Raw genomic sequence first — 24780 nt, 5'->3', positions numbered from 1 at the left:
ACTTAACTTATATAACTCTTTATACAACTACAGTTCCCCTGGTCCCACAATCTTTTTCATGCTCAAGAAATAACTCCAATAAGTTATTCAAAACATCATTTATTTATTTATCACAGTAAATTGAAAGTATATTATATAGGCAACAACAGTTAGAGCCATCAACCATAACTAAATCAATAATCATCTATCTCAGATCAAAGTGTAAATGGTTAATGCCGAAATGTTTAAAGAAGTTCATCATGGAATACTAGACAGCCGAAAGAAAGAAAGACCGACATACATATATATATATATATATATATATATATATATATATATATATATATATATATATGTATTTATGATTGTAGAAAGTTGTAAATGATATTGGAAGTAATGACCCTGCACTAAATTGCTACACATTTGTAACACTTGTAAGCTCCATGGAACGTTCACAGAGACTGGTGAAGCTCAGAAGTGTTTACAGAAGCAAACAGTTTGAGCAGTTAGAAAATAAAAAAGGGAAACTCAACAAGGGTTAGGTTGTTAGACCTTATGTTCTACGTTTTTGTATTGCCTAGGATAAAATGTGTTTATTTAATGGACCTGTACTTAAAGTAACTTTTGTCTTCTTTTGGGATGGACTCATTGTTGATTCTATTGGCTTTGGGGCTGACAACACAGAGTACAACTGCACTTACTTAAGTACCTGTGGTTTTCTACAGGTTTTTACTATGACACCAAGAAGATGCCAGACTTGAAATCTTACCTGGACACAAAGGTTTATCATTTGTGTTTTATTAGAAATGTATTCAAAGCCTAATCTGAAGTGAGTTTTTTTGTAATTGAATAAGGCTGTTCGACATGGGGTAGACAACTTCCGATTGAAGATTCCCCCCCCCCCACCAGTCTGATCTGGAGAATCTATTTGAAATCCAGTCGCATCTGATTTAGCAGAAAAAATAGTGTCTCCTGATAAAACTATAGTCTCTAATGGCGCATTTCCACTGCAGGGCCTTGCACAGCTTAGAACGGTATAGTTAGGCCTTGGTAGGCCAGGCTCACTTTACGCTGTGTTTCCATTACAGTTTAGTAGCTGGGGCAGTAACTATAGTAACGCAATGTAGGCGGAGCCATGACGTCATCTTCAATGCGAACCACAAAACCAAAACATCAGCCGTTAGCTGTTAGCACTCAAGCTCACAGCTCCTCATATCTGTTCAGAAACTAGACAAAAGTTAAACAAGTACAAACCACAGACTGTCTGTGTCATGGCGAATACAGTCACAGGTGTATTTATGTCTGTATAGGCCGTTGTTGTGAGTGTGGACGGTCGGAGCATATACTGCGTTAGCTTAGCTGATCTCCATTCAGAAAACACGCATTTTAAAAGGTTTTTCGCCTGCCGTCTGTCTGCAGACTTGTCAAAGCATTAATTCATGGTTTTTACTAACCGGTATCAGTATGTTACTTCGGCATCATTTTGAAACGTGTATAACAATTAAATCACGGTAAAATATGTTCATTGTGTTGTAGTTGTAGCAACTCACGTCACTAGTTTAGCATATTCAGCCCGGTTGTTGGCCCGGAAAGAACCACGATTTTGGAGGGCCAGAAAAACTGTGAAAATGTAGCCCTGAGCCGGAACTAGCCCTAGTGGAAACGTAACAAAAAACGGCCGGTTTTGGCACTGCATGCGCTATGCGCTGCAGTGGAAATGCGCCATAATAGTACCAGAATAAAAGAATAGCAGGACTACTTTAAAAGTCATGTAAAAAAAGCATTAGTGCTTGTAAGTTTACATTAATAATAATAATAATAATAATAATAAGTCCATAACGTGTGTTTTTACCTTTAAAATGATTGTAATATTTGTCAATGTTTTGCTTTGGGGATCATTTTTTCATTTACATGTTTTTCAATCTGTAGTGATTTTGGATTTGGTAAGCATTCCCTAATGTGTGTGCTTTTGGTTATGCATGTGTTTTGTCCTTAGGGGCCTTTGTAGTCTACGTGACGAACAGCATTTAACAGCACAGAAACTGCTTGATGCAAACTGAAAATAATCACTTTTAGTATATGCTTAATTTGGTCATAATAATTCAGTTATAACCAAGTGACAGTAAAGAGCCAATTTTTTCATGAATAGATGTAAAATATGAAGCTTTTTTCAAGAGTAAAGTGAATGTGTACATTTGAGGTTATTAAGGGTTACCAATGGCTTCTCTCATTTCCAAATAATTTGAAAAACATTATTAGCAAATGTAAGTGATATGCAGACACTAAACAAATACATTTTTCATGGTCCATTTAGGATTCACATTTTTCTGGGCTACAACAATTCAAGCTGAAAAGTCATTCCTAATAAGAGCAACACAGAATCATAACAAGGACATTTCTATTGGACATCATTTTATGACATGCAGGCTGGCATCTTATCTCCATTGTGCGTTCTTACATTATTTCCTACTAACACATCATTCTGTATCCAGGACGACCGTCTGTCTTCTTAACAAACATTCACACTCACTGTAAGGATGATGCCAGCATCTGAGCACTAAAACAAGCTGAACGCAAGACTTTGTTCTGAGCTATCAACTGAGCTTATTAGTGAGTACGATCATCAATATACTATTTACATTTTACTGACGCTGTGCTATCTGCTAAAGGAACAGAACCACATTTATAGCCTTACTCAAGACCTCTGACATGAAACAGAAGCTACTTTGTTTTGACATGATGTACAATCTGGCATGCCTTCATCCAGAGTCTGTTATAAATCCAGATGAGAAAGATTCTCCAGTTTGGGGTTTTAGCTTTATTTTACAGAAACTGTGTGTTCTGTGAAATTCCCAGTTACTGCAAAAGTAACTGGCACCTGTTCCGAAAGGTGGGTGGGTCTTTATGGATATATAGTAGGAGGATATGATCGTTATCATTTTAGGCTACAGAGATTGGCCAATTGGACCTGGAAACAGAGGCTATATGGGATATTTGTGTGTGTTACTGTGTGGATTGTGCTTATCATGACACAGACTGTCTGCAGTTTCTTTTCCTTCACTCTGGATTCACTCAAGCTCATGCACTGCGAGTCAGGTTTCTTCAGGGTCCGGATTTACTTGAGCTGGGCCAGTACGTCGTTGAAGATGTTGAGGAAGAGGTGAACATGGTACTCCTTGAAAACCAGCGCTGGACGGAAACGGATCGATCGATCTCCACACCCCCCAAGGAGGATACCTGTCAACCACAGACACAATATATCCACACAGTTCAATCAGTAATCTGTCATCCACCTTCAGGTCAACGTTAGAGGTTAAAGGGTGAATTCGGGAGTGGGATGGTACTCCACTTGTTTGGAGAACGACCCCCCGCACACAGCACTACATTCACTGTTCGGAATGGGGGGGAGCCAGGGGGAGCTTGGCTCCCCTAAAGAGTGGGGAGCTCCCCTGAAGGTCGACTTTGAGATAAATAGGGGGAGCCCAAAAAAATCGTGCATATTTGTGTCTCACAGATTAGAAATCTTGAGTTTCTGTAAATAAAAGTTCTTGAAATAAATAATAGTCATTGTTCATTACAGTTTCTGAATATTTGTTTCATATTTGTGAATATTCCTGGGTGTTGCCATCTGTACGTGACGCCGCTGCATTCTTTACACTACTTACGTTACTATGGTTACTATAGTTTGCCGGCACTGTATTTGAAATGTTCATATTGTTATTTTCTTAAATGTGGCTTTGTAATAAGAAATATTTCGAAACGAAAACAGCCAAGCCTCGCAGCTTTTGGATTCACAAGCAAAGAAGCGAAGGAGTCTAAAAATGACAACGTGAACGGAACAACTTTTAGTTGGCCGGCTGTAAGTGGCGTTAGGGTCGAGTTTGACAGCTCCACACCGAGGGAGAGGCCTGCCGATGCGGAGCCTGAAGAGACTTCAACAACGGCCACATGCGCCGGCATAGTGACACCGTCTGTAGTAGTAGCAGAGTGTTTTTATAGCAATTGATCGAATCCGCGCTGCTGCGCCAGTCAACAGAGCGTGTGTGTGACATATTTAGTAGCAGGATATGCACTGAAAAACAGGGCTCCCATGAAAGCAAATGGGTAATTCGAACACTGACTACATTGCTTTGCTTTGGTGCCTTAACTCTTAACTACAGAAGTGTTTCATGACACCAAACTTCCAAAATATTCAAACTATCCCTTTAAAACACCAAACTTATTTTGGTCAATTTTACACATCAATAAAACATGATGTTAAATTGTCCATTTGACAGGATCACTTACACATTGAGTTTAGCAGTAAAAAGATACAGGTGTGACTACAAATGTGTACCAAATGAAACCTTGAAGTTGTTTATATCTGTATGTCAGTATAACATTTCTAAACTAGAGAATGCAATTCCTGAAGAAATTGCTAGTGGGAATGCTTTATGCTGAAAAGCTGAAGCTAAACTGCTATGCTGAAATGTAATGTGTAAGAAGAAAGTGAATCATTTAGATTAAAATGAAATGTGTAAGAAGAAAGTGAATAGTTTAGATTGAAATGAAATCTGTATGAAGAAAGTGAATAATTTAGATTGAAATGATACATGAACAATGGGGGCTTGAATGTGTGATGAGAGAAGAAAAGAAAGTAAAATGGCTTGGAAAAGCAGCAGAATATTTGAACCGCAAACTTCTGAACCAAGTTGATGGCGAATGATCTGTCGCCATGGCAACGGCATTTGATGACACCCCATAATACGCTTACCCCTAGTTTCCACCGGGTCCGTCTGCGTCGCGTTACAGCTGCGCCGCGGCGTCCGCAAGGATCGCAGCCACTCTAGTCATTCCACCAGACACGCCGCGTTACGGCTCAGAAGCGTCCCAGAAGCGTCTCGCCGCTGGGCTCCACTCGAAATAGGATTGAAGTCTATTTTTCGACGCGACGCAGCCGTAAGGTAATGTCGGGCAGGCAGGAAGTGGACGGTTCAGAGCATATATAGCATATATATACAGTATATTATATTAGGGCTGTCAGTCGATTAAAATATTTGATCGCAATTAATCGCATGATTGTCCATAGTTAATCGCGATTAATTGCAAATTAATCGCACATTTTTTATCTGTTCTAAATGTACCTTAGAGGAATATTTTTCAAGTTTGTAATACTCTTATCAACATATGAGTGGACAAATATGCTTTATGCAAATGTTTACTATCATTTGAACAATGACAAATATACTCATGAATATTAAACACAACAACCTCTGAACATTACAAATATTCGCCTCAAGTGTGTGTGTGTGTGTGTGTGTGTGTGTGTGTGTGTGTGTGTGTGTGTGTGTGTGTGTGTGTGTGTGTGTGTGTGTGTGTGTGTGTGTGTGTGTGTGTGTGTGTGTGTGTGTGTGTGTGATGGATCGTTGGAGCTATGTGTAACTCAAGGCATATGCTCGAATGGGAGCTGCCTGGACGCTGCAATCATGTTGCGCACACTATCCGTGCTGAGTGTGCTGACTTTTCGTACAATGTCCCACTGTCTGGCTACCTGCATAAAGTCAAGTGCTCGGCGCAGTTGTCGGCGAAATGTCGCTCCTCTGTTTTCATTGAAACAGCTCCTTATATCCGTTAGCGCAGCTAGCTAGCACCAGATGCTAACAACAACAATACAAGCGCCACACATACACACACCCTCCCGGTCCTCCCGATGGCCAGTCGGTGCCTGAAGGTGAGCGTGGAAGTGTGGTCTGCGAGCGGCAGGAGCGGGGCTGTCAGCATCAGCTTGTAGATGGTATTTTAAACTCGATGCGCTCTGAAACTACGGGGCGGCCGAGGACAAAAAATACACATGCGTTAATCGCGTTAAAATAATTAGTGGCGTTAATTTTTTTTGCGACAGCCCTAATATATATATATAGGCCTATATATATACACACACACAGACAAATTTTGCAGACCCTATCCCTCCGTAGTCTTTCAAGTAGGGGGAGAAATGCCAGCGTTCTCCTCCGGTTTACAGGCACTGTGTAAATATATATAGAATAATTATGATGATGAATTAATTTTTTTACCACTAAAATGCAGCAACATATCTTTGATTCATGTCGTTTATAACTGGAATATTACAATTATTATTAACTTTGTCTTTACAAAGTAGTCTGTCCAGGAAATATGCCCAAATCAACTAAAACTGCGAGCCGGCAGGCAAGACGCTCCGCTTTTGAAATAGTTCTGAAACGCGCCCGGTAGAGTATGACGCCGGAGGAGGCCGGACCAAAACCGCGGCGCAGCCGTTATGCGACGCAGATGGACCCGGTGGAAACTAGGGGTCAGATGTGTTGATGGCTGCATCGTTACCAAACCTGTGAAGTCTTGGGCTGTTTGGAGTATTTTCATTGAAGTTATGAGAAAACCGTGTTTCCAGGCGAGCATTTTGTTGCCATGGTAATGGCAATTGAAGAAATCTCAAAACTGTCCCGTAGATGTCTTCAAGGCTGGACTGTTAGCACACTTGAGCACTTTTTGAACATTTTCATAGGAGTTATAGCGACATCATGTTTTATGGCGAGGGATGCGTTTCCATGGAAACGGCATATGGTGAGATCTCAGATTTGGCGTAGAGCTGTTGAGGCATGGACCGGTGATATACAAGTGAAGATTGGGGGACGATTGGACCGTGTCCATTGGAGTTATAGCGACATCATGTTTTATGGCGAGGGATGTGTTTCCATGGAAATGGCATATGGTGAGATCTCAGATTTGGCGTAGAGCTGTTGAGGCATGGACCGGTGATATACAAGTGAAGATTGGGGGACGATTGGAGCGTGTCCATTGGACTTATAGCAACATCATATTTTATGGCGAGGGATGCGTTTCCATGGAAACGGCATATGGTGAGATCTCAGATTTGGCGTAGAGCTGTTGAGGCATGGACCGGTGATATACAAGTGAAGATTGGGGGACGATTGGACCGTGTCGATGGGACTTACAGCCACATCGCGTTTCATGGCGAGTGGTCCGTCGCCATGGCAACGGCATTTGATGACACCCCATACTACGCTTAGATGCGTTGATGGCTGCATCGTTACCAAACCTGTGAAGTTCTACGCTGTTTGGAGTATTTTCATAGAAGTTATGAGAAAACCGTGTTTCAAGGCGAGCATTGTGTTGCCATGGCAACGGCATTTGAAGAAATCTCAAAACTGTCCCGTAGATGTCTTCAAAGCTGGACTGTTTGAACACTGCTATCTGAAGTCTGCTGCTCTGAGCATGTCAGTTGGAGTGATGACATCATTGTGTTCCATTACACAGGTGTTTATAGTTGAGCTAACGAGGTGCCTAGACTTCAAAGGCTTCACTGTTCTGAATGAGAGATGAACCTCTTACATGTGAACGTTTTGTGGAAGAACCGTAACAGATATCTGTGAAATTTCAAAACGTGAAGCATGTCAAGGACGTTGAGTATCTATAGTGTAATTTTTGTGTACTTTTGGGTTAATAATGTGGCCTTTTTGGTAGTTTAACTAAAGGTGTGCGGCTGCTGCTGTGAGGAAATATCTGCCTGAAATTACAATGGGCTTTAATGGAGATATGTTGAACGTTTTTGTCACTTCATGCCCTCAAGAGGCACTTTGTTTAATTATTTTTGCTTAATTATGTCATTTTTCAAGCTACGAGATGTTTTCCTACGTTTATCAAAAAAATTATGTCTCAAGAATGTAGGGTTTGGGAATTATGGCAGTTTTAAAAAGAAATATGAATGCGAATTTCAAGCTGTCCTCCACTCTAGCTGTGACATCACACACTCTTGTTAATGTAAAAATGGGAAGAAAACCTCTAAAACAAGGTCTGAACAATGTTTAATATCTCTAAAAGTAAGAATCGGATTTAAAAGTTGTTTTACATGAATAATGTCAGAAAGATGTGTAACATTTTAAAGTTGGAATGAGGTGTCTGAGTGAAAGTATGAATGAACAGTTAGCAGTTGAATTGCATGAAGATTTGTTGAAGTCTGAAGATTTTCTCCATTGACTTCAATGTTAAAAATGTGAAGTATTATGGGAAGTATCTCTGGAATTATGAAAGTTATGAATGAGAAAAGTAATAGCCATCGATTCCCGACCAAGCTGAACGTTTTGATGTTCGAACGTAGTTTCTGCGATGTTCAATGCGGGAGGAGAAGAGGGACAAAATACCGGCGGAATAATAAACTTTTCGTCGGTAGAATAACAGTTAGTTGGAATGCTGTTAACAGCATTCCCACTAAACTAGAGAATGCAATTCCTGAAGAAATTGCTAGTGGGAATGCTTTATGCTGAAAAGCTCACGCTACACTGCTATGCTGAAATGTAATGTGTAAGACGATAAAGTGAAGACTTGAGATTGAAATGATACATGAACACTGGGGGCTTGAATGTGTGATGAGAGAAGAAAAGAAAGTAAAAAGGCTTGGAAAAGTAGCAGAATATTTGAACTGCAATCTTCTGAACTAACTTGATGGCAAATGATCTGTCGCCATGGCAACGACATTTGATGACACCCCATAATACACTTAGATGCGTTGATGGCTGCATCGTTACCAAACCTGTGAAGTTTTGGGGCGTTTGGAGCAGTTTCACTGAAGTTATGAGAAAACCGTGTTTCAAGGCGAGCATTGTGTTGCCACGGCAACGGCATTTGAAGAAATCTCAAAACTGTCCCGTAGATGTCTTCACGGCTGGACTGTTAGCAAACATATGAAGTTTGAGCACTTTTTGAACATTGTCATAGGAGTTATAGCGACATCATGTTTTATGGCGAGGGATGCGTTTCCATGGAAACGGCACATGGTGAGATCTCAGATTTGGCGTAGAGCTGTTGAGGCATGGACCGGTGATATACAAGTGAAGATTGGGGGACGATTGGACCGTGTCGATGGGACTTACAGCCACATCGTTTTTCATGGCGAGTGGTCCGTCGCCATGGCAACGGCATTTGATGACACCTACGCTTAGATGCGTTGATGGCTGCATCGTTACCAAAACCTGTGAAGTTCTGGGCTGTTTTGAGTATTTTCACTGAAGTTATGAAAAAACCGTGCTTCAAGGCAAGCATTGTGTTGCCATGGCAACGGCATTTGAAGAAATCTCAAAACTATCCAGTAGATGTCTTCACGGCTGGACTGTTTGCACACTGCTATCTGAAGTCTTCTGCTCTGAGCATGTCAGTTGGAGTGATGACATCATCGTGTTCCATTGCACAGGTGTTTATAGTTGAGCTAACGACTTCAAAGGCTTCACTGTTCTGAATGAGAGATGAACCTCTTACATGCAGAGGCGCGGGAAGGTATTTTGAGTGGGGGTGCTGAGGTGCTGGACTCCAGTGAACACTATTACGGGCACTATAGAGCACGCACAAAAAAACTCCCCACACGCAAACACACAGCACACCCGCGACTGTTACAATGAAGGCTCGATAATCACCTCACAGCATATAGGCAGGGGTAAAGTGCTATTTTTTACGAGTGGGGAACGGACCTCACCTTCTCTAGGGGGGTCCGGGGGACGCTCCCCCGGGAAGATTTGTTTTAAATATTGAAGTTAAAAGCATCAATCTGGTGCACTTTGAGAGCAACATTAAGAGATCTATGGATACATCTCTCAACACCCAGATGAAACACAACTGTAAGCAGATGTTCTTTTTCTTTATGGATATTTTACAAATCACTCCCCTTTCAAACTGTATTCTTGTTTTACTGCCATATAGTATTTCATAACTGTTTTTCCTTTATTCTCTTATTTTTTTATAACTACAATGATCATATGAAGGTGTGCCGCGGAAATAATCTTTTGAATAATTTTTGAACAAACCGTTTGAGACCCACTGAGATAACTTAGACTAAAGTTAACTATCTAAATTCTAAACACTCAGAGAGTCCTTTAGCTCACCTGAGCCTCTCAGTCTGAGAGGAGAGCTCTCCTCAAGCTTGTTGTGGAACAAACAGCTCCGTATGTCCGTTAGTGCAGCTAGCTAACCAGATGCTAACAACACGGTCCCTGCTGCTGGCACCGGTCCCTCTCTCTCTCCCCTCTCTCACACACACTAAATGCGCTATTTCCGCACACACACAGAGCCGCGAGCTTGAATGACACAAGCACACTTTTATTTCCATGCAACTCTCTGATTTGTCTGGTGTCTTGCCTCTGTTGCATTCACTGAACACGGGAAATTACAGTCCTGCAGTCCTTTCTAGTGTCTTGATGAGATTCACGTAAAGCACGGTTAATGTATTATATTATTGAGGTAGAATTGTCCGGGGCTACAGAAAAAACATTCGGGGCAGGCCAAAATATTATTTTACCAACAATGTGGAATTTATTGGCTACATATTACACAGATTATGCACAGCGGGAGCAGCAATAACCGTCAAATAATAATTCAGACAGGGGAGCTCCGCACCCCCTGCCTGCCGCTAGGGGGTGCTGCAGCGCCCTCAGCACCCCCCTTCCCGCGCCCATGCTTACATGTGAACGTTTTGTGGAAGAACCGTAACAGATATCTGTGAAATTTCAAAATGTGAAGCATGTCAAGGAAGTTGAGTATCTATGGTGTAATTTTTGTGTACTTTCGGGTTAATAATGTGGCCTTTTTGGTAGTTTAACTAAAGGTGTGCGGCTGCTGCTGTGAGGAAATATCTGCCTGAAATTACAATGGGCTTTAATGGAGACATGTTGAACGTTTTTGTCACTTCATGCCCTCAAGAGGCACTTTGTTTAATTATTTTTGCTTAATTATTTGTCATTTTTCAAGCTACGAGATGTTTTCCTACGTTTATCTAAAAAATTATGTCTCAAGAATGTAGGGTTTGGGAATTATGGCAGTTTTAAAAAGAAATATGAATGCGAATTTCAAGCTGTCCTCCACTCTAGCTGTGACATCACACACTCTTGTTAATGTAAAAATGGGAAGAAAACCTCTAAAACAAGGTCTGAACAATGTTTAATATCTCTAAAAGTAAGAATCAGATTTAAAAGTTGTTTTACATGAATAATGTCAGAAAGATGTGTAACATTTTAAAGTTGGAATGAGGTGTCTGAGTGAAAGTATGAATGAACAGTTAGCAGTTGAGTTGCATGAAGATTTGTTGAAGTCTGAAGATTTTCTCCATTGACTTCAATGTTAAACATTTGAAGTATTATGGGATGTATCTCTGGAATTATGAAAGTTATGAATGAGAAAAGTAATAGCCATCGATTCCCGACCAAGCTGAACGTTTTGATGTTCGAACGTAGTTTCTGCGATGTTCAATGCGGGAGGAGAAGAGGGCCAAAATACCGGCGGAATAATAAACTTTTCGTCCGTAGAATAACATTTAGTTGGAATGATGTTAACAGCATTTCCACTAAAAAATGTTGTGCGTAGAAGAACAGTTAGTTGGAATTCTGTTAACAGCATTCCCACTAAATTATTCCTACTAGGGGCACTTAATGCAGCAAACCCTGAATTTGACAGCGCAAACTAAATGGAATCAGAGAGAGGGAAGGGGGTGGGGATTGGAATGGGGCCATTACTTTAGCATGCATTTCAAACCAACCAGTGGGGATTTCAAATTATTTTTTAAATGAGCCTCTCATTTAATGTGCTTTTGCTGCACACTTTTATACATTTGTGAAATGAAGATGGCAAGTATGGAATTTGGATTTAGTTTCACTGTAAATAAACATTATACAAATATACATAAAATATATACATTCCAGCTGTGTGAGCTAAAAGGGTGACATGAGGAAGAATGCCATTGTCCCATATTCCAATGACTGTGTTCTCACATTCTCACATGTCAGAGTTTGGATTCCCGTGTCACAGAAAGGAAAGATGAAAGGTTCTTTACTTAATACCTTTGTCTCTGGCCGTGATCAGGATGCGGTTACGTGTTTCGTCATCACGGATATCTATGGCACAGAAGGTGCCCACTCCTCGGGCGCGGCTCAACATGCCGGGGTACTGAGCCTGGGGAGCACACCATGTAGGTCATGTTCATACACATGTAGGTCATGTTCACACACATGTAAGTCATGTTCACACACATGTAGGCCATCAACACAATTAGTCACAGTAATCCTGGTCATCAGCAAATAACATTCAACATTTTCACATTGGTTTTATATTCATATTGGTTAATAAACAGTATTATATCATACCCAGAGATATTTGAGTGGCTACAGTAGCACTGTATAAATAGGAGCATCTGTGAATGTTAGGAATGGGAATTAATTTGATCCTCACTGCTATACATTTCAACACGCTTATCAATATTACCGTTTAGTTTTATTACTGTGAAAGCTAATTCTGAGCATAGTTACAATTTATTTAAATGCGTTATATATCAAAATATTTGGTAATGACTCAATATTATATCCCTGCAAACAAATGTAAATGTAAATTGATGAATAGAATCAATACAAAATGTGAAACAGTGAGGCTACATAAACACGTATAATAACAATTTGTCATGTAAAATAGACCAGGGTGTTCAGACTGACACAGAGACAGAGCTATCGTCACTCACTGGCTTCAAAAAACCCAACCAAACACTCAGTGTTCTTGATCATTTCACATAGGGTTGACAAAATTCATAAAGCCACACGGTATATCATGATATCCCCACAAGGCACGACACTCCCAACCAGTGGCGGCCGGCCCATAGGGGCGCTAGGGTTGCCGCCCACCCTCTTCCCACATGTTTGATTGTCATTAAAAATGTTAAAAAAAATATATATATATTTTAAAAATATTTTTATTTTTAATGAACAAGGTAAATATGATATAGTTGGTATCAGTAAAATGTATAATCTACAATAACATCTCGTTTAAAATTGTTTTACGATGTCTAAAGTTACTGATAAGTCACATGTTTTCTGCCTGGCCGCAGCGTGTATCATTACCCTCTCTCGTCTGGGCGCTAAGAAAGGAGCCCTCAGCCAGAGCAGCAGCAGCCAACAAGCTGACTGTTGCTATCTGTAAACTATGCCGCCGAAACATAATTTCAGCCAATCAGCGTCGTCAGATCTGATGGTTACAGGGCGGTAATTTCAGCGCCCGATGCAGTCTGTGAGTTGTTTGGAATCGTATCCAAGGTTGTGCTACAGTCAGTAGTTGATGAGGATGGCTGCGTCTGCAGGTGGAGACTCCGGTGCTAGTGGATCGCCGGAGCTGTAGATTAACATTTACATGCCTATTGTAGTTGTAAGTGCAATGCCTGTAGCACCATGGAGCATACTGTATGTGTGGGCTGGACCTGTATTTTACAGGAAAGGAGTGAGCAGAGGGTCGAGTTGTCGATTCTTGTTCAGTTTTCTGTGACTCCTCACCCTCTCAGACTTGTGCGCGCTGCTAAAGAGACGCGCTACCATGGAAACCAAACAATGGTGTAGCTGTATTAAATTCAGAGTGGAAACAGTCGTGAGTAAATCTGATTTTGTCAGAAATCGGGAGAAATGCGGGAGAAATATGACCCGGGGAGGAAACCGGGAGAGGGCAATGAAATCGGGAGTCTCCCGCGAAAATCGGGAGGGTTGGCAAGCATGACACTCACACACACATTCACACACATTCACACACACACACACACACACACACACACACACACACACACACACACACACACACACACACACACACACACACACACACACACACACACACACACACACACACACACACACACACACACACACATACATAATGTTCGTATTTAGTCTCCTGATTTTAAATGGGAATTAAATCATTTGAGTGTTCCCAAAGCACCAGTGTGTACAGTTTATAATAATAATAATAATAATGCATTTATTTTATAAGGCGCCTTTCAAGGCACTCAAGGTCGCCGTACAACAAGGTTAAAAACAGTTTTTACAAACATTATACTGTAGAAACTATGTCCAGGACAAGGTATTTGGACGTTTTGGAGGATTCATAGCTAACCACACTGAAGATTATGGTTTATCTCATATTTTTAAGCCTCAATTTGGCCCATTTCCATAGCCCCACCAAAAATATTTTCCACCACCCGCAACGGCTTCCAACACAATACTTTATGGCTTTGTGAAGACTGGCAAACGAGTTGACAAGAACTACAACATATGATCATGTTTCACCCTTTAGCTGCTTTAGACTGGCTAACTTTAAATATCTCCTTAGTCCGTTCTCCTAAGTTGTTTTTCCTCGATCAACTGACAAAAAATGGGTTAAGCCCCCCCTAAAGCAATTGTGTAATTCTTGATATTGGGCGGTGAAATACAGTAGGTGAAAAACACCTTCACCACATAATGCATGCTAGTTAATTGTGTGGGTCACCTGAACTTGAAAAGTCATAACCTTTACAAACAAACATGCAGTACCTGTAGCTCAAAGAGGCCGTTCATCAGCGCCTTCCCAGAGCGGGTCACCTCCTCCAGAAGGTTCTCTCTGCGGATCACATTGAGAACCTCAGACAGGATCAGATTCTTGGAAGGGTCGCCCATCCATGTATTAAAGATACGGTATGGCTGAAAAGAGATAACAGATACAGAAGAAAAACTCCAGTTAATGTAAAATTACCAATGATCCTATAAACAGCTTTGAATATCTAAACGTGACAAAAACACAAGGTTCTAAAAACATCCAAAACGTACATTTTATGTGTGCTGTTTTTTAGCAGTGTGCAAAAAGAAACAATAATTGTCCAGACAGTGATGGACAGACACCTACAGCTAAACAAATGCTATTCATTCATTCATTAGTAGTTTACATCACAGGGTTGACCAATTGTGAGCCCATGCATGCTACTCTTAGACTGCATTGTATTCAGAAATATGTCAATTAGATTGAATAAAATTTAGACAGTTTCCTGTTTCACTTCCCTGTGATCCTCTGACCATCCTCTCTGGTGTAAACTAAGGAACTACAGTCGTGACTGGATAGCTGTGGATAATTTATGTAAAACACTGACTCAGCACATTCAGGCTCCTTCGATGATTAACCCTTTGTTTTTATAAATGACCCCCCAGGGACCTTAGCACCCTGAGCACCAACTTAACATGTTTAGCCTCAAAAGTGGAGAAACTCCAAGATTAGCTGGATCATCAAGAGGTTTGTCCGACAGATTCATGGTGAATAATTCATCCTCAGGGGTCTCAAGTGTAGAGAGGAGAATGAAGGGCTTGGATATAATCTTTCCCAGTATTATAAACTACAAGTATACAAATATAACGATTTCTCACCCTCCTCTCTCCTCAGTGGGATAATTTACAAAAAGGCACTGCCCTTGAGGTGACTCATTGAGTTCTCCCTGCTGCCCCCCCCCCTTCCCCCTTTCAACAGAGCTTAAGTCTGTTTTACTTAATCATACCTGAATCACAGAATATAAAACCTCTTTAATATGTGGTCTGAATGTCCCTGGAGAACAAAAAAACACAAACCTCATCCGCCTGGAACTCATCCTTGTGGTAGTAGCCCCCCGTCAGAAGCTTCTTACTGAAGGACACAATGTCAGCTGGGTCCTCCATGCCCCAATGCTCATGGGCCCACATCTTCCCTGTGGTCCCCCCCCCTGTCTGCACTTCATCCACGTGGAAAGCAGAGCCATGCTAGAGAGACAGAAGGTGAACAGACACCGTGAACTGTGACTGACTGTGGTGAAGACCCTGTGACCTCTAAATACATTTAATACTCATTATTACACGGCTTGGCTAAATACTCGATTCTGATTTGGACATTTCAGAGGTTCTTAAAACTTGATAGTAGACTCAGCTAAATAATGACCGCCGCTAAGGACGATCAATGACCAGAAGGAAATAAGTTAAAAGACAGAGCGTTGGACTTCAGAGAAATCGCTAGAGGAAGACAGACAGGAAGTAAACACTAACGGGACCACCAGAAGAAGACAGACAGGAAGTAAACACTAACGGGAACAGCGGAGGAAGACAGACAGGAAGTAAACACTAACGGGAACAGCAGAAGAAGACAGACAGGAAGTAAACACTAACAGGAACAGCAGAGGAAGACAGACAGGAAGTAAACACTAACAGGAACAGCAGAAGAAGACAGACAGGAAGTAAACACTAACAGGAACAACAGAAGAAGACAGACAGGAATTAAACACTAACAGGAACAGCAAAAGGAGACAGACAGGAAATAACCACCAACAGGAACACAGGGGCTGCATCTCAGGTCGGTTATTTTCATTTCCTCGCTCCTCGCTCCTCTGCATCACCGGAAGTTGATTTGTCTGCGCCATCTTGAGTAGCGTCCCATTATTTCTGCCGGAGGACCGAGGATCAAGGGTCGAGGAGTGATAATGGAGGAGCGATAATCGAGGAACCACCAGACCATCCTCAGGTGAAATCCTCAGACACTCGCCCCGCCCCCTTACTGTGTATCGCTCACTGATTGGACGATGCAGTGCATGCACTGATCTGATGCTTCTTGACATGAGAGCAGTTTCCCAGCGGAGTGAAGAAAACACATGAACCTCACGGGACTCACTCCTCAGTCTATACTGTGTTTTGTTTCAATTAATGTATCATTTAGTTACAAATATGTGATATATCTGAACAACAAAGTGGACAAAAATCATTTTATTCATTTATTGGAAACCTTTTCATGATCGCTTTTTTCGTTTTACATTTTCATTTATTGTCATTTCCATTCAGTCAGTCATTAAGTGCCATTTAAAATGTTAATTTGCTACATATCCAAACAAACAAACAAAGTTTGCAATCCAATGAATGTTAATCTAACTGGGTTTTGATAGATAACATATCTATTTTTCATCTCTCAATTATTTTATTTATATTGTGCACTTTAATCAATATTAATCAAACTATTGTTCGTTTATACATTTTAAGAATGGCGTTTATCTTTTTTGAGAATTAGTTCTTATTTTATTTAATGTATTTGGGTCTACAACAGATAATACAAATGTTTGTGTCAGAAAATGTGTACTAACAGAGGCATGGGTGTTTGTGAAAATAACGGGGACAGAGCTGCTGTCAGACGATCAGCTGTGCAGCGTCATCTCAAACGGATGTTGCTTCACGTGACGCTCCGGAGGAAAGGACGTCCCATTGCTCTTAAAACTAATTTCCCTGCTTCTCGTGGTTTCCTTGCGTCTCTCCATGCTTCCCTGGTGGGAGGGACTAAACTCAGGGAAACGACGCAAGTGAGGGACGCAAGGATTCCATTTAACCGACCTGAGATGCAGCCTGGGTGTTTCTCAATGTCAAGGACGCTTCTTTGGTAGGACATCCGAGTCAGGTCCTTCAGAAGCGAGGCAAGAATCCTTCCTAGCCTCGGAAAACGAAGAATGGTGGAACAGGCTAACAGGTGTGCAGGTGTGCGTCATATGCGAGGCCCTGCCTTAAATGGAGCGCGATTTCCGCCAAATATTTTGGAAATTGGGCCGTGCGCAAAGCATTGTGGGGATTTTTAAGACCGCGGAGGATACACATGTGCAGCCTTGAAATTTCCCGCAAAGAAGGACGCCGGCCTCGGTAGAATTCCAATTATCCTGGACATGGGAACAGTCCTTCGGCGGGACTCGATGACATACAGTAGCACCCTTGAAATAGTTTGGGCTCTTCAGAGTTTAAGGACTTGTTAGTGGAACAGAAACTGTGAACAGACTTGGACTGTTACAGAGACTTCGACCTGTTGGGTGTTCTTTCTTCAATAATGACCACCTCGCTGCACATTATCCCTTACTTAGATTATATTTAGTCTCAGTGTTTGTCTCTAAATGGGGGCTGGATCTGTGGCTTTAAGAAGTTTTAGAGATCTTGAATATTTGCCTTCATGGAAACATCTGGACACATCTCTCAAAGTGTCTGAGTCATAAGAAGCTGAACCATCACAGTCACAAGTCAAGTCCTTTATAGATCTGTTGCTATAGTGATGAGTGTTTGTTACCTTGCGTGCGACGTCGCGGAGTCCCCTGAAGAAGTCAGAGGAGGCGTGGTTATCTCCACCTTCAGCCTGGATGGGTTCGATCACAACCCCAGCCACAGGCTTCCCCTTCTGCCTCCACTTCACGATCAGATCCTCCACCTTTAATATTATTATTATATGATTATACATTTTATATACATTTAACAAGCAGCTACCTTATACATGTAATGTGTGTATAATGCATATTGGCCATACATAAAATAAGATAAAATGTACTTTATTGATCCCGAATTGGGAAATATATTCGTTGCAGCAGCATAAAAAAAACAAGCCATTACACATAATCAGAATTTAAAAGAGTAGAAATAAACAATTCTAAAATATAAACATCTCAAAATATAAGCCGGCATTAGATAATAGAACAAATACAGTTAACCGTGATTTTATGTGATAAGACACAATCCCTTGAGTGGTGCTGAACTTATTTGTTGATTGTAATGTTGGTGGACAGAACACATTTCAAAGTTGGACAGAGTTGTCTTTGGATTTGAATCGTTTTTTTAACTTTTCGCCAGACATACTAAACCTGTAAACTTGTGCATAGCAATGGAGCACCAGGAGGGGGCAGAGTTACCTGTCAGAGATCTGTGTCATGCACTTCTGTCAGATCCAGTTTGGGTATATATGACAGCTTTACGTCATATAGTTTAAAGTGAATACACACTTTGATTATATTGAGAAATCAAATGAGACAAGCTGCTCCTTTTCCTGTTTTCATTTGACATAAGGCTAGATGACATTCATTCAAAAACAAATCATATTTTAACAGGCTAGTAACTGCACAAAGCTATAGCACTATGTGCTGATAAACATATATATTTAATGAAAATAAGCATGCATGGAACACTGCTCCACACACTGTACTGTCAACCTAAAGTAATGTAGATTTCTAATGTCTCCTTCCACAGATATCACTGCTCAACATCACTTTTTTTTTAAAAGTTAGTTGCGATTGCATCTATAAGTGGTGAGCAGAGAGCAGCAGCATTTTTTATGAGTTGGTACGATATTTGGTATGATTTTTTTTCTTATAAAGATTGAAATAAATTAATGAGATATTTATGTGAATACAATATTCTAACATTTAAATGAAAGTTGCCATTTTTTAACACGGCCTTGTAACAAATGTGTTCTTTATGGAGAATGTATATATGATTTAAACACACACACACACACACACACACACACACACACACACACACACACACACACACACACACACACACACACACACACACACACACACACACACACACACACACACACACACACACACACACACACACACACACACACACACACATACACACACACACACACACACACACACACACAAAACACACACCTCCTCCAGACAGCGAGCCTCTTCATGTGCGTTCTCTCTGGTAAATTCTTCTAGCGGGTACTCAAGCCTAGGAAACGGAGCGATCGGCCAATCAAATGACGGCACATCCAGCTTGTGGATTGCTTTGGAGTGGGTCGTTGCCAAGCAACCTTAACAAGGTAAAATCATAGTGTTAGCCATGAATCTATGATGCTGCAATAATAACTCCACCTTTTCATTTGAATGCATGTATAATGTGAGTGTTTCAGGTGTGCTCCAAGTATATAACTAGCAATGATACATCTATAGAGCAAAATCCTCCCATCCCTTTTAATGTGAAACATCTACAGGAAGTGTGGGGTTTAGTTTACAACCCATAGAAAAATCTGCCAAAGGAGAATTGACTAAAACACATTTCAGATTATTTCTGAGCGTCACAAAGGTGAGTATTACAGGACCTGATGGAGTGATGGTCACTTTACCCAGCTCCATTCTCTAAAATCACCCTGAGAAATATGGTTGAAAGCTCTGAATAAGCTACAAGTACACCTGTTAGCTAATATTATTGTGATTATATAAATATTGTAGGAGTTAATCTTATGGGGTCTTGTATCCTCATGATCCGGTTGCTAAATTATGTATTTTCTACTTGGTGACATTGTGACGTTAATGTCTCTCTGTGTCTGTGGAAGCTGTCACATGTTTTTAAAGGAAGGTCTCACCATAATCAGAAGAATAACTTGTACACTGAGGGTCACTGCAATATAGCCGAGAATATTAGTATACAGCACCAGACATCAAGATCAAGTGTGTTCCTGTTTTGCTAGTTCCAGATATGCTGGTCGAAACAATTCCCCACAGTATGGAAATATGCAGGGGATGTTTTACATATGTATATTTTGGGATATTTGCATAAGGCAAATCAGAGCTTGCACACCCTGACACTGATTTTCCTCTCCTGCCCCCTTCAATGGGTGACATCAACTCTTGAACATGACACTACTGTGAACCTTGCTTTACAAAGTGTGTGAAGCTGTTATTTGATGAACATGCCAGCAAGAAAGAAAACAATAATATAAAGTGAGGCTGAAACCACATCTCTGTACCCTGTCTGCACATGTGTGTGCTCTGATCATTGCTGTTTCAAAACCAGAAGCATTATTGATGTGAAATACACATATATAGAGAACCAGTGGGGAGGAAATATTCAAAGGAAGAACGGCATTAACGTAATTTATGAGAAGAAATACTGAAGATTCCTTGATATTAAACTGTCATAAATTCGAAAGTGAAAACTAAATATTTCTCACAGATAGATGTCACAAATATAAGACAAATATTTTAATTCAGTTTGGAAGCTGAAAAATCTAAAAGAAAAACAATAGCCATAATCTTAAAGGTCCCATATCATGGCCATTTCTACTGATCATAATTCCATTGTTGAGGTCTACTAGAATATATTTACATTGTTCAATTTTCCAAACTCACATTGGTTTCTCATACAGCATCTCTGTATAGTATGTGTATTCACTCTCTGTCCTAAACGGCTTGTTGGAGCTCCTGCCCCCCCCCTCCCTGTGAGCCCACTGTGCTCTGATTGGTCAGCTTGCCCACTCTGTTCTGATGAGTCCACCACCGTTACAGCGGAACATCATTGATTATGTGTTACAATGGCGTTTGTTAGCAACCAGAAAATGACACCAGCAATGACAAACAGATGAGAATGCTGCGTGGGGTCTGGGTGCCGTGTTGGCGGGACGTTGCAAAGCTCGCTGCTGTGAGGAGCGGACAGTGTGAGCTGGGTTACTGGTGTGATTTCCTGGTTGCTGCGTGGTGTCGGCGAGACAGCGAGACACAGCAAAACCCAGCCCGGAACCAGCCCGAGCACACACACACACGCAGCCTGGCTGTGAGTCTGTGTGTGTGCTCACACACAGACTCACAGCCTCGCCGCGTCCCGCCGTCTCAGGCTGAGAAATCCGCGGAGCAGCAGCTGAGAAAAGATTGAGTGTGTGTGTGTGAGGAAGTCCGCGGGGACTTAACGTAACGGCTCCGCGGATTGGTCCATTTGGGTATGGTTATGTCACCATACCTAGGAAGAAAAAAATTGAAAATGAAAAATCTCCAACGAGGCGTTCTGGGGCAGCATAGACAGGTATTTTCTGTGTTAGAGTGTTACTCGCTACCGGGTGTATTTTGAGGGTTTTTGACTCTGCAGACCATTTAAATGCAGAAAAAGCAACATAACACACAAGGGGACGGGTAATAACCGGAAAAGCATGTAATGGGACCTTTAAAGTGGACCTATTATGCTATATTGGAAAAATATATTGTAGGGCCATACCTATACAAAACATGTCTGTGAGGTTTTTTGCTTAAAATACCAACAGATCACCCATTGTAGCCATGCCTCTTACTGCTCATACCCCTCTTTTGCAGCCCTGTTGCGAACAGGCTGATTCTTCTGCTAGCCACGCCCCTTTGTAGCGTCACGCAGCTTTCCCCTGCTACCGGGAGATCTCAGCTAAACGCTGCGGATGCGCATGTTAAGCTTCTAACCAAGCTTTATTTCTGAAACGGTATGGAGCTCAAACCTTTATCTCTCGCAGGGTTTACCACAAGGACATTACGTTTCACATATTCTCTTCAGTAGTCTACAGCGTTAGCTCCATGGCTAGCTCTGAGTGTTAGCATGCTTGCTAATGTAAACACAAAGCATATTACTCCCTAAACACGCCGCGCATTGTTTCTGATACAGCACATAGCTTGACATGTTCTTTCTTAAGTGTTTACCGCTGGAACAAAGCGCTTTGAGATTTGTCTTGGCAGATGAGAAGCGCTATATAAATTAAATGTATTATTATTATTATATGTATTATATATATAACAACGTTAGTCTAAGCCTCAGACATGCTGCTGAATGCACAGACACACAGCTGCGACTGTATACGGAGACGATAGGTTGGGACGTGTCACGTGTGCCAGAGACGATAAGTGGGACGTGTCACGTCGGCCGGATGTCGCCAATGATGTTATAGGAGCGAAAATTCTGGATCTGCTTGTAAAAAGTGCACTTTGCATGATAAGTCCCCTTTAATTTAAACCCTACACTGAACCGGCTTGAGCCCTTCAAAGTGTTCCAGGATGTGTGTCCTGTTCAGGTCATTCAGATGTTGTAAAGATAACCCTTCAATGTCAAGGGGACTGAATTAATCTAATAAATAAGCAGACACAGATCTGTAGTGTTTAAGGGAAATGTCTATTTGTGTTAACATTCCGTAGAATGAATCCACTGAGCCTCCCTCCAGGGCTTTATTCTGGCAGCTCAGCGAGACAGCTGCTGGTTCAGAATGCATTAGCAATGTGTCAAAAGGAGCAGAGCACCTCAAAACACTGTTGGAGAACAGCAACCATCAGGTGTGTGTATAAAAGGCTTAATTCACATACCCATGGTCCTTCCATGGAAACCCCCCATGAAAGATAAAATACTGAGTTCTGGACAGCCTGGGGACTGAGAGACAAACAGAGAGGTAAGAGACACGATACCAGAATATGCAAACTTTTCATACTTTAATATGAAATGTAAAAAGAAGTGTTCCCCCACCTGGTTGATAATGCAGGAGCTGAGGTCCTCCTCAGACGGGGTGTTGTGGCCCCGCTCCTTGTTCTGTGGCAGAAGCAAACACAAAGGTGGTGAAGCTACATGGACATTTAGCTGCTGAGATTATAAATACCTTCTTATTTTTCACTCAATTACCCAGACAGCTCAGTTTCCTTGTTATCGTCAGGGAGACGTGTGTCTAATTTTTGTCAGTCTTTTGTAGAACAGACTGATTTTCTTAAAGTGTGTCTCTCTGCCTCACTCTGTGGTCACATGTTCTCACTTTGTCCCTCATTGGTGTCTCTCAGGGGTCTGAGCGCTGCAGAGAGGCAGCTGGAAACTTCTGAACACAGTTCAAAAGTTGGGATGAGTACTCACCCTGTACCAGATGAACATTGCTTTGTAAGCGTTCTCATTGGAGCAGGATCCGCAGGCCATGGTCTGAACTCGAGTCATACCACTGGGGGCCACCTGACAGGAGGGGGACACATTACAGCCCTCAACCGGCTTAACCAACAAAAGATGCATGAAAGCATAATAACAGAGCTAATAACACATGTATCTGCTCTTTTCAGTAATTTAAATTCAGAAAAACGTTGTGTGTGTGTGTGTGTGTGTGTGTGTGTGTGTGTGTGTGTGTGTGCGCGTGTGTGTGTGTGTGTGTGTGTGTGTGTGTGTGTGTGTGTGTGTGTGTGTGTGTGTGTGTGTGTGTGTGTGTGTGTGTGTGTGTGTGTGTGTGTGTGTGTGTTGCTCACAGAGACGAGGCTTTCGGTTAGTTTCTCTGGAAAGTTCTCCGGCGGCAGGATACCTAGGGCGGGTCGGTTAACGAACGTGCTCTGAGAGAAAGAGAGAAACCGTGATGAAAAATTCAGTTAGATAGATATTTCCAGTTTGACTGTCCTCAGCCTCGCACACTCTCTCACTGCTGCTCTGCGCTGGGTTTATATATACAGTGTAACTACAGTATACCAATGCACATCTTTTTAGATTAGCTTTTTATTAGTGTTACCCCTCTTTAAAATGGTCTTTTGTTCTTTAATATTGAAAAGTGTTAAATAAAGCTTTATTATTTATTATTGTTACTATGTTTAGGAAACTACTAGATGGACACATCTCTCAAAGTGTCAGAGTCATAAGAAGCTGTCACGATCTGTCTGTGTTGTGTTTTGTCTTGTCTTTTTCTGTCTTTGGTTTCATGTTTTATTTTGAAAAGTCTTCTCCCCCTGTCTTGCCTGTTGCTTTCTGTCTTTTTTCCCTCCTACCTGATTACCCGATTGTGTTCACCTTGTGCCCCTGTTTTTTCTCCTCCCTCCTCACCTGTGTCTTGTTTGCGTGATTATTCGTGTGTTTATTTAAGTTCTGTTTTTTCTGTCTGTCATTGTTGGTTCATTGTTTGTCGTTGACTGTGTTCACGAGGTAGTGTTCTGTTTGTTCGTTAAAGACCTTGAAATAAAGGTATTTGTTCTGTTCATTCTGCATTTGGGTCCTGCCTGCTTCACTCACCTTAACAGAAGCTCAACCATCACAGTCCTTAAAGTCCTGAATCTTAGTGAATGCACTTTGTATTAAAGATGCCCACCAGAGCTCAGGGTCAGATCACACTGCTCTAGAGTGTAATGCAGGCCACTCTATTTTTGATTATTCAATTATAACTCTATTGTAAGATTCTGAAATATCCCCATGTTCTGAGTGGTATCCATTGCATGAACCATTGTTTCCCCATGTGTCAGAGCAGAGTTCCTCATAGCGCATTCAGCCCTCTGTTTGGATGGGGGCTTGGTTTTGCACGGCCTAACTTAAAGTGGACCTATTGTGCTATATTGGAAAAATATATTGTAGGGTCATACCTATACAACACATGTCTGTGAAGTTTTTTGCTTAAAATACCAAACAGTTCACCCATTGTAGCCATGCCTCATACTGCTCATACCCCTCT

General features: G+C 41.4%; 1 protein-coding gene across 1 annotated transcript in view; it reads right to left on the bottom strand.

The window, feature by feature from the left end:
- Positions 1 to 2374: 2374 nt before the first annotated feature.
- abat (4-aminobutyrate aminotransferase) overlaps positions 2375 to 24780 on the bottom strand; it is a 40981-nt gene continuing 18575 nt past the window's right edge. Inside the window, exons 7-16 of the mRNA XM_079643439.1 lie at positions 23600 to 23680; positions 23223 to 23315; positions 22848 to 22910; positions 22691 to 22754; positions 19265 to 19413; positions 17881 to 18018; positions 15393 to 15560; positions 14334 to 14480; positions 11835 to 11946; positions 2375 to 3216 (exon numbers count right to left, since the gene is read on the bottom strand). Coding sequence (XP_079499565.1) covers positions 3095 to 3216; positions 11835 to 11946; positions 14334 to 14480; positions 15393 to 15560; positions 17881 to 18018; positions 19265 to 19413; positions 22691 to 22754; positions 22848 to 22910; positions 23223 to 23315; positions 23600 to 23680 — 1137 coding nt within the window. The 3' untranslated portion in view covers positions 2375 to 3094. The remainder of the gene's footprint in view (positions 3217 to 11834; positions 11947 to 14333; positions 14481 to 15392; positions 15561 to 17880; positions 18019 to 19264; positions 19414 to 22690; positions 22755 to 22847; positions 22911 to 23222; positions 23316 to 23599; positions 23681 to 24780) is intronic.

Source organism: Notothenia rossii (assembly GCF_949606895.1).
Source record: "Notothenia rossii genome assembly, chromosome: 8".
Lineage (NCBI taxonomy): Eukaryota > Metazoa > Chordata > Actinopteri > Perciformes > Nototheniidae > Notothenia > Notothenia rossii.
The sequence above is the reverse complement of the archived record's forward strand: the minus strand, read 5'-3'. Positions and strand labels throughout refer to the sequence as shown.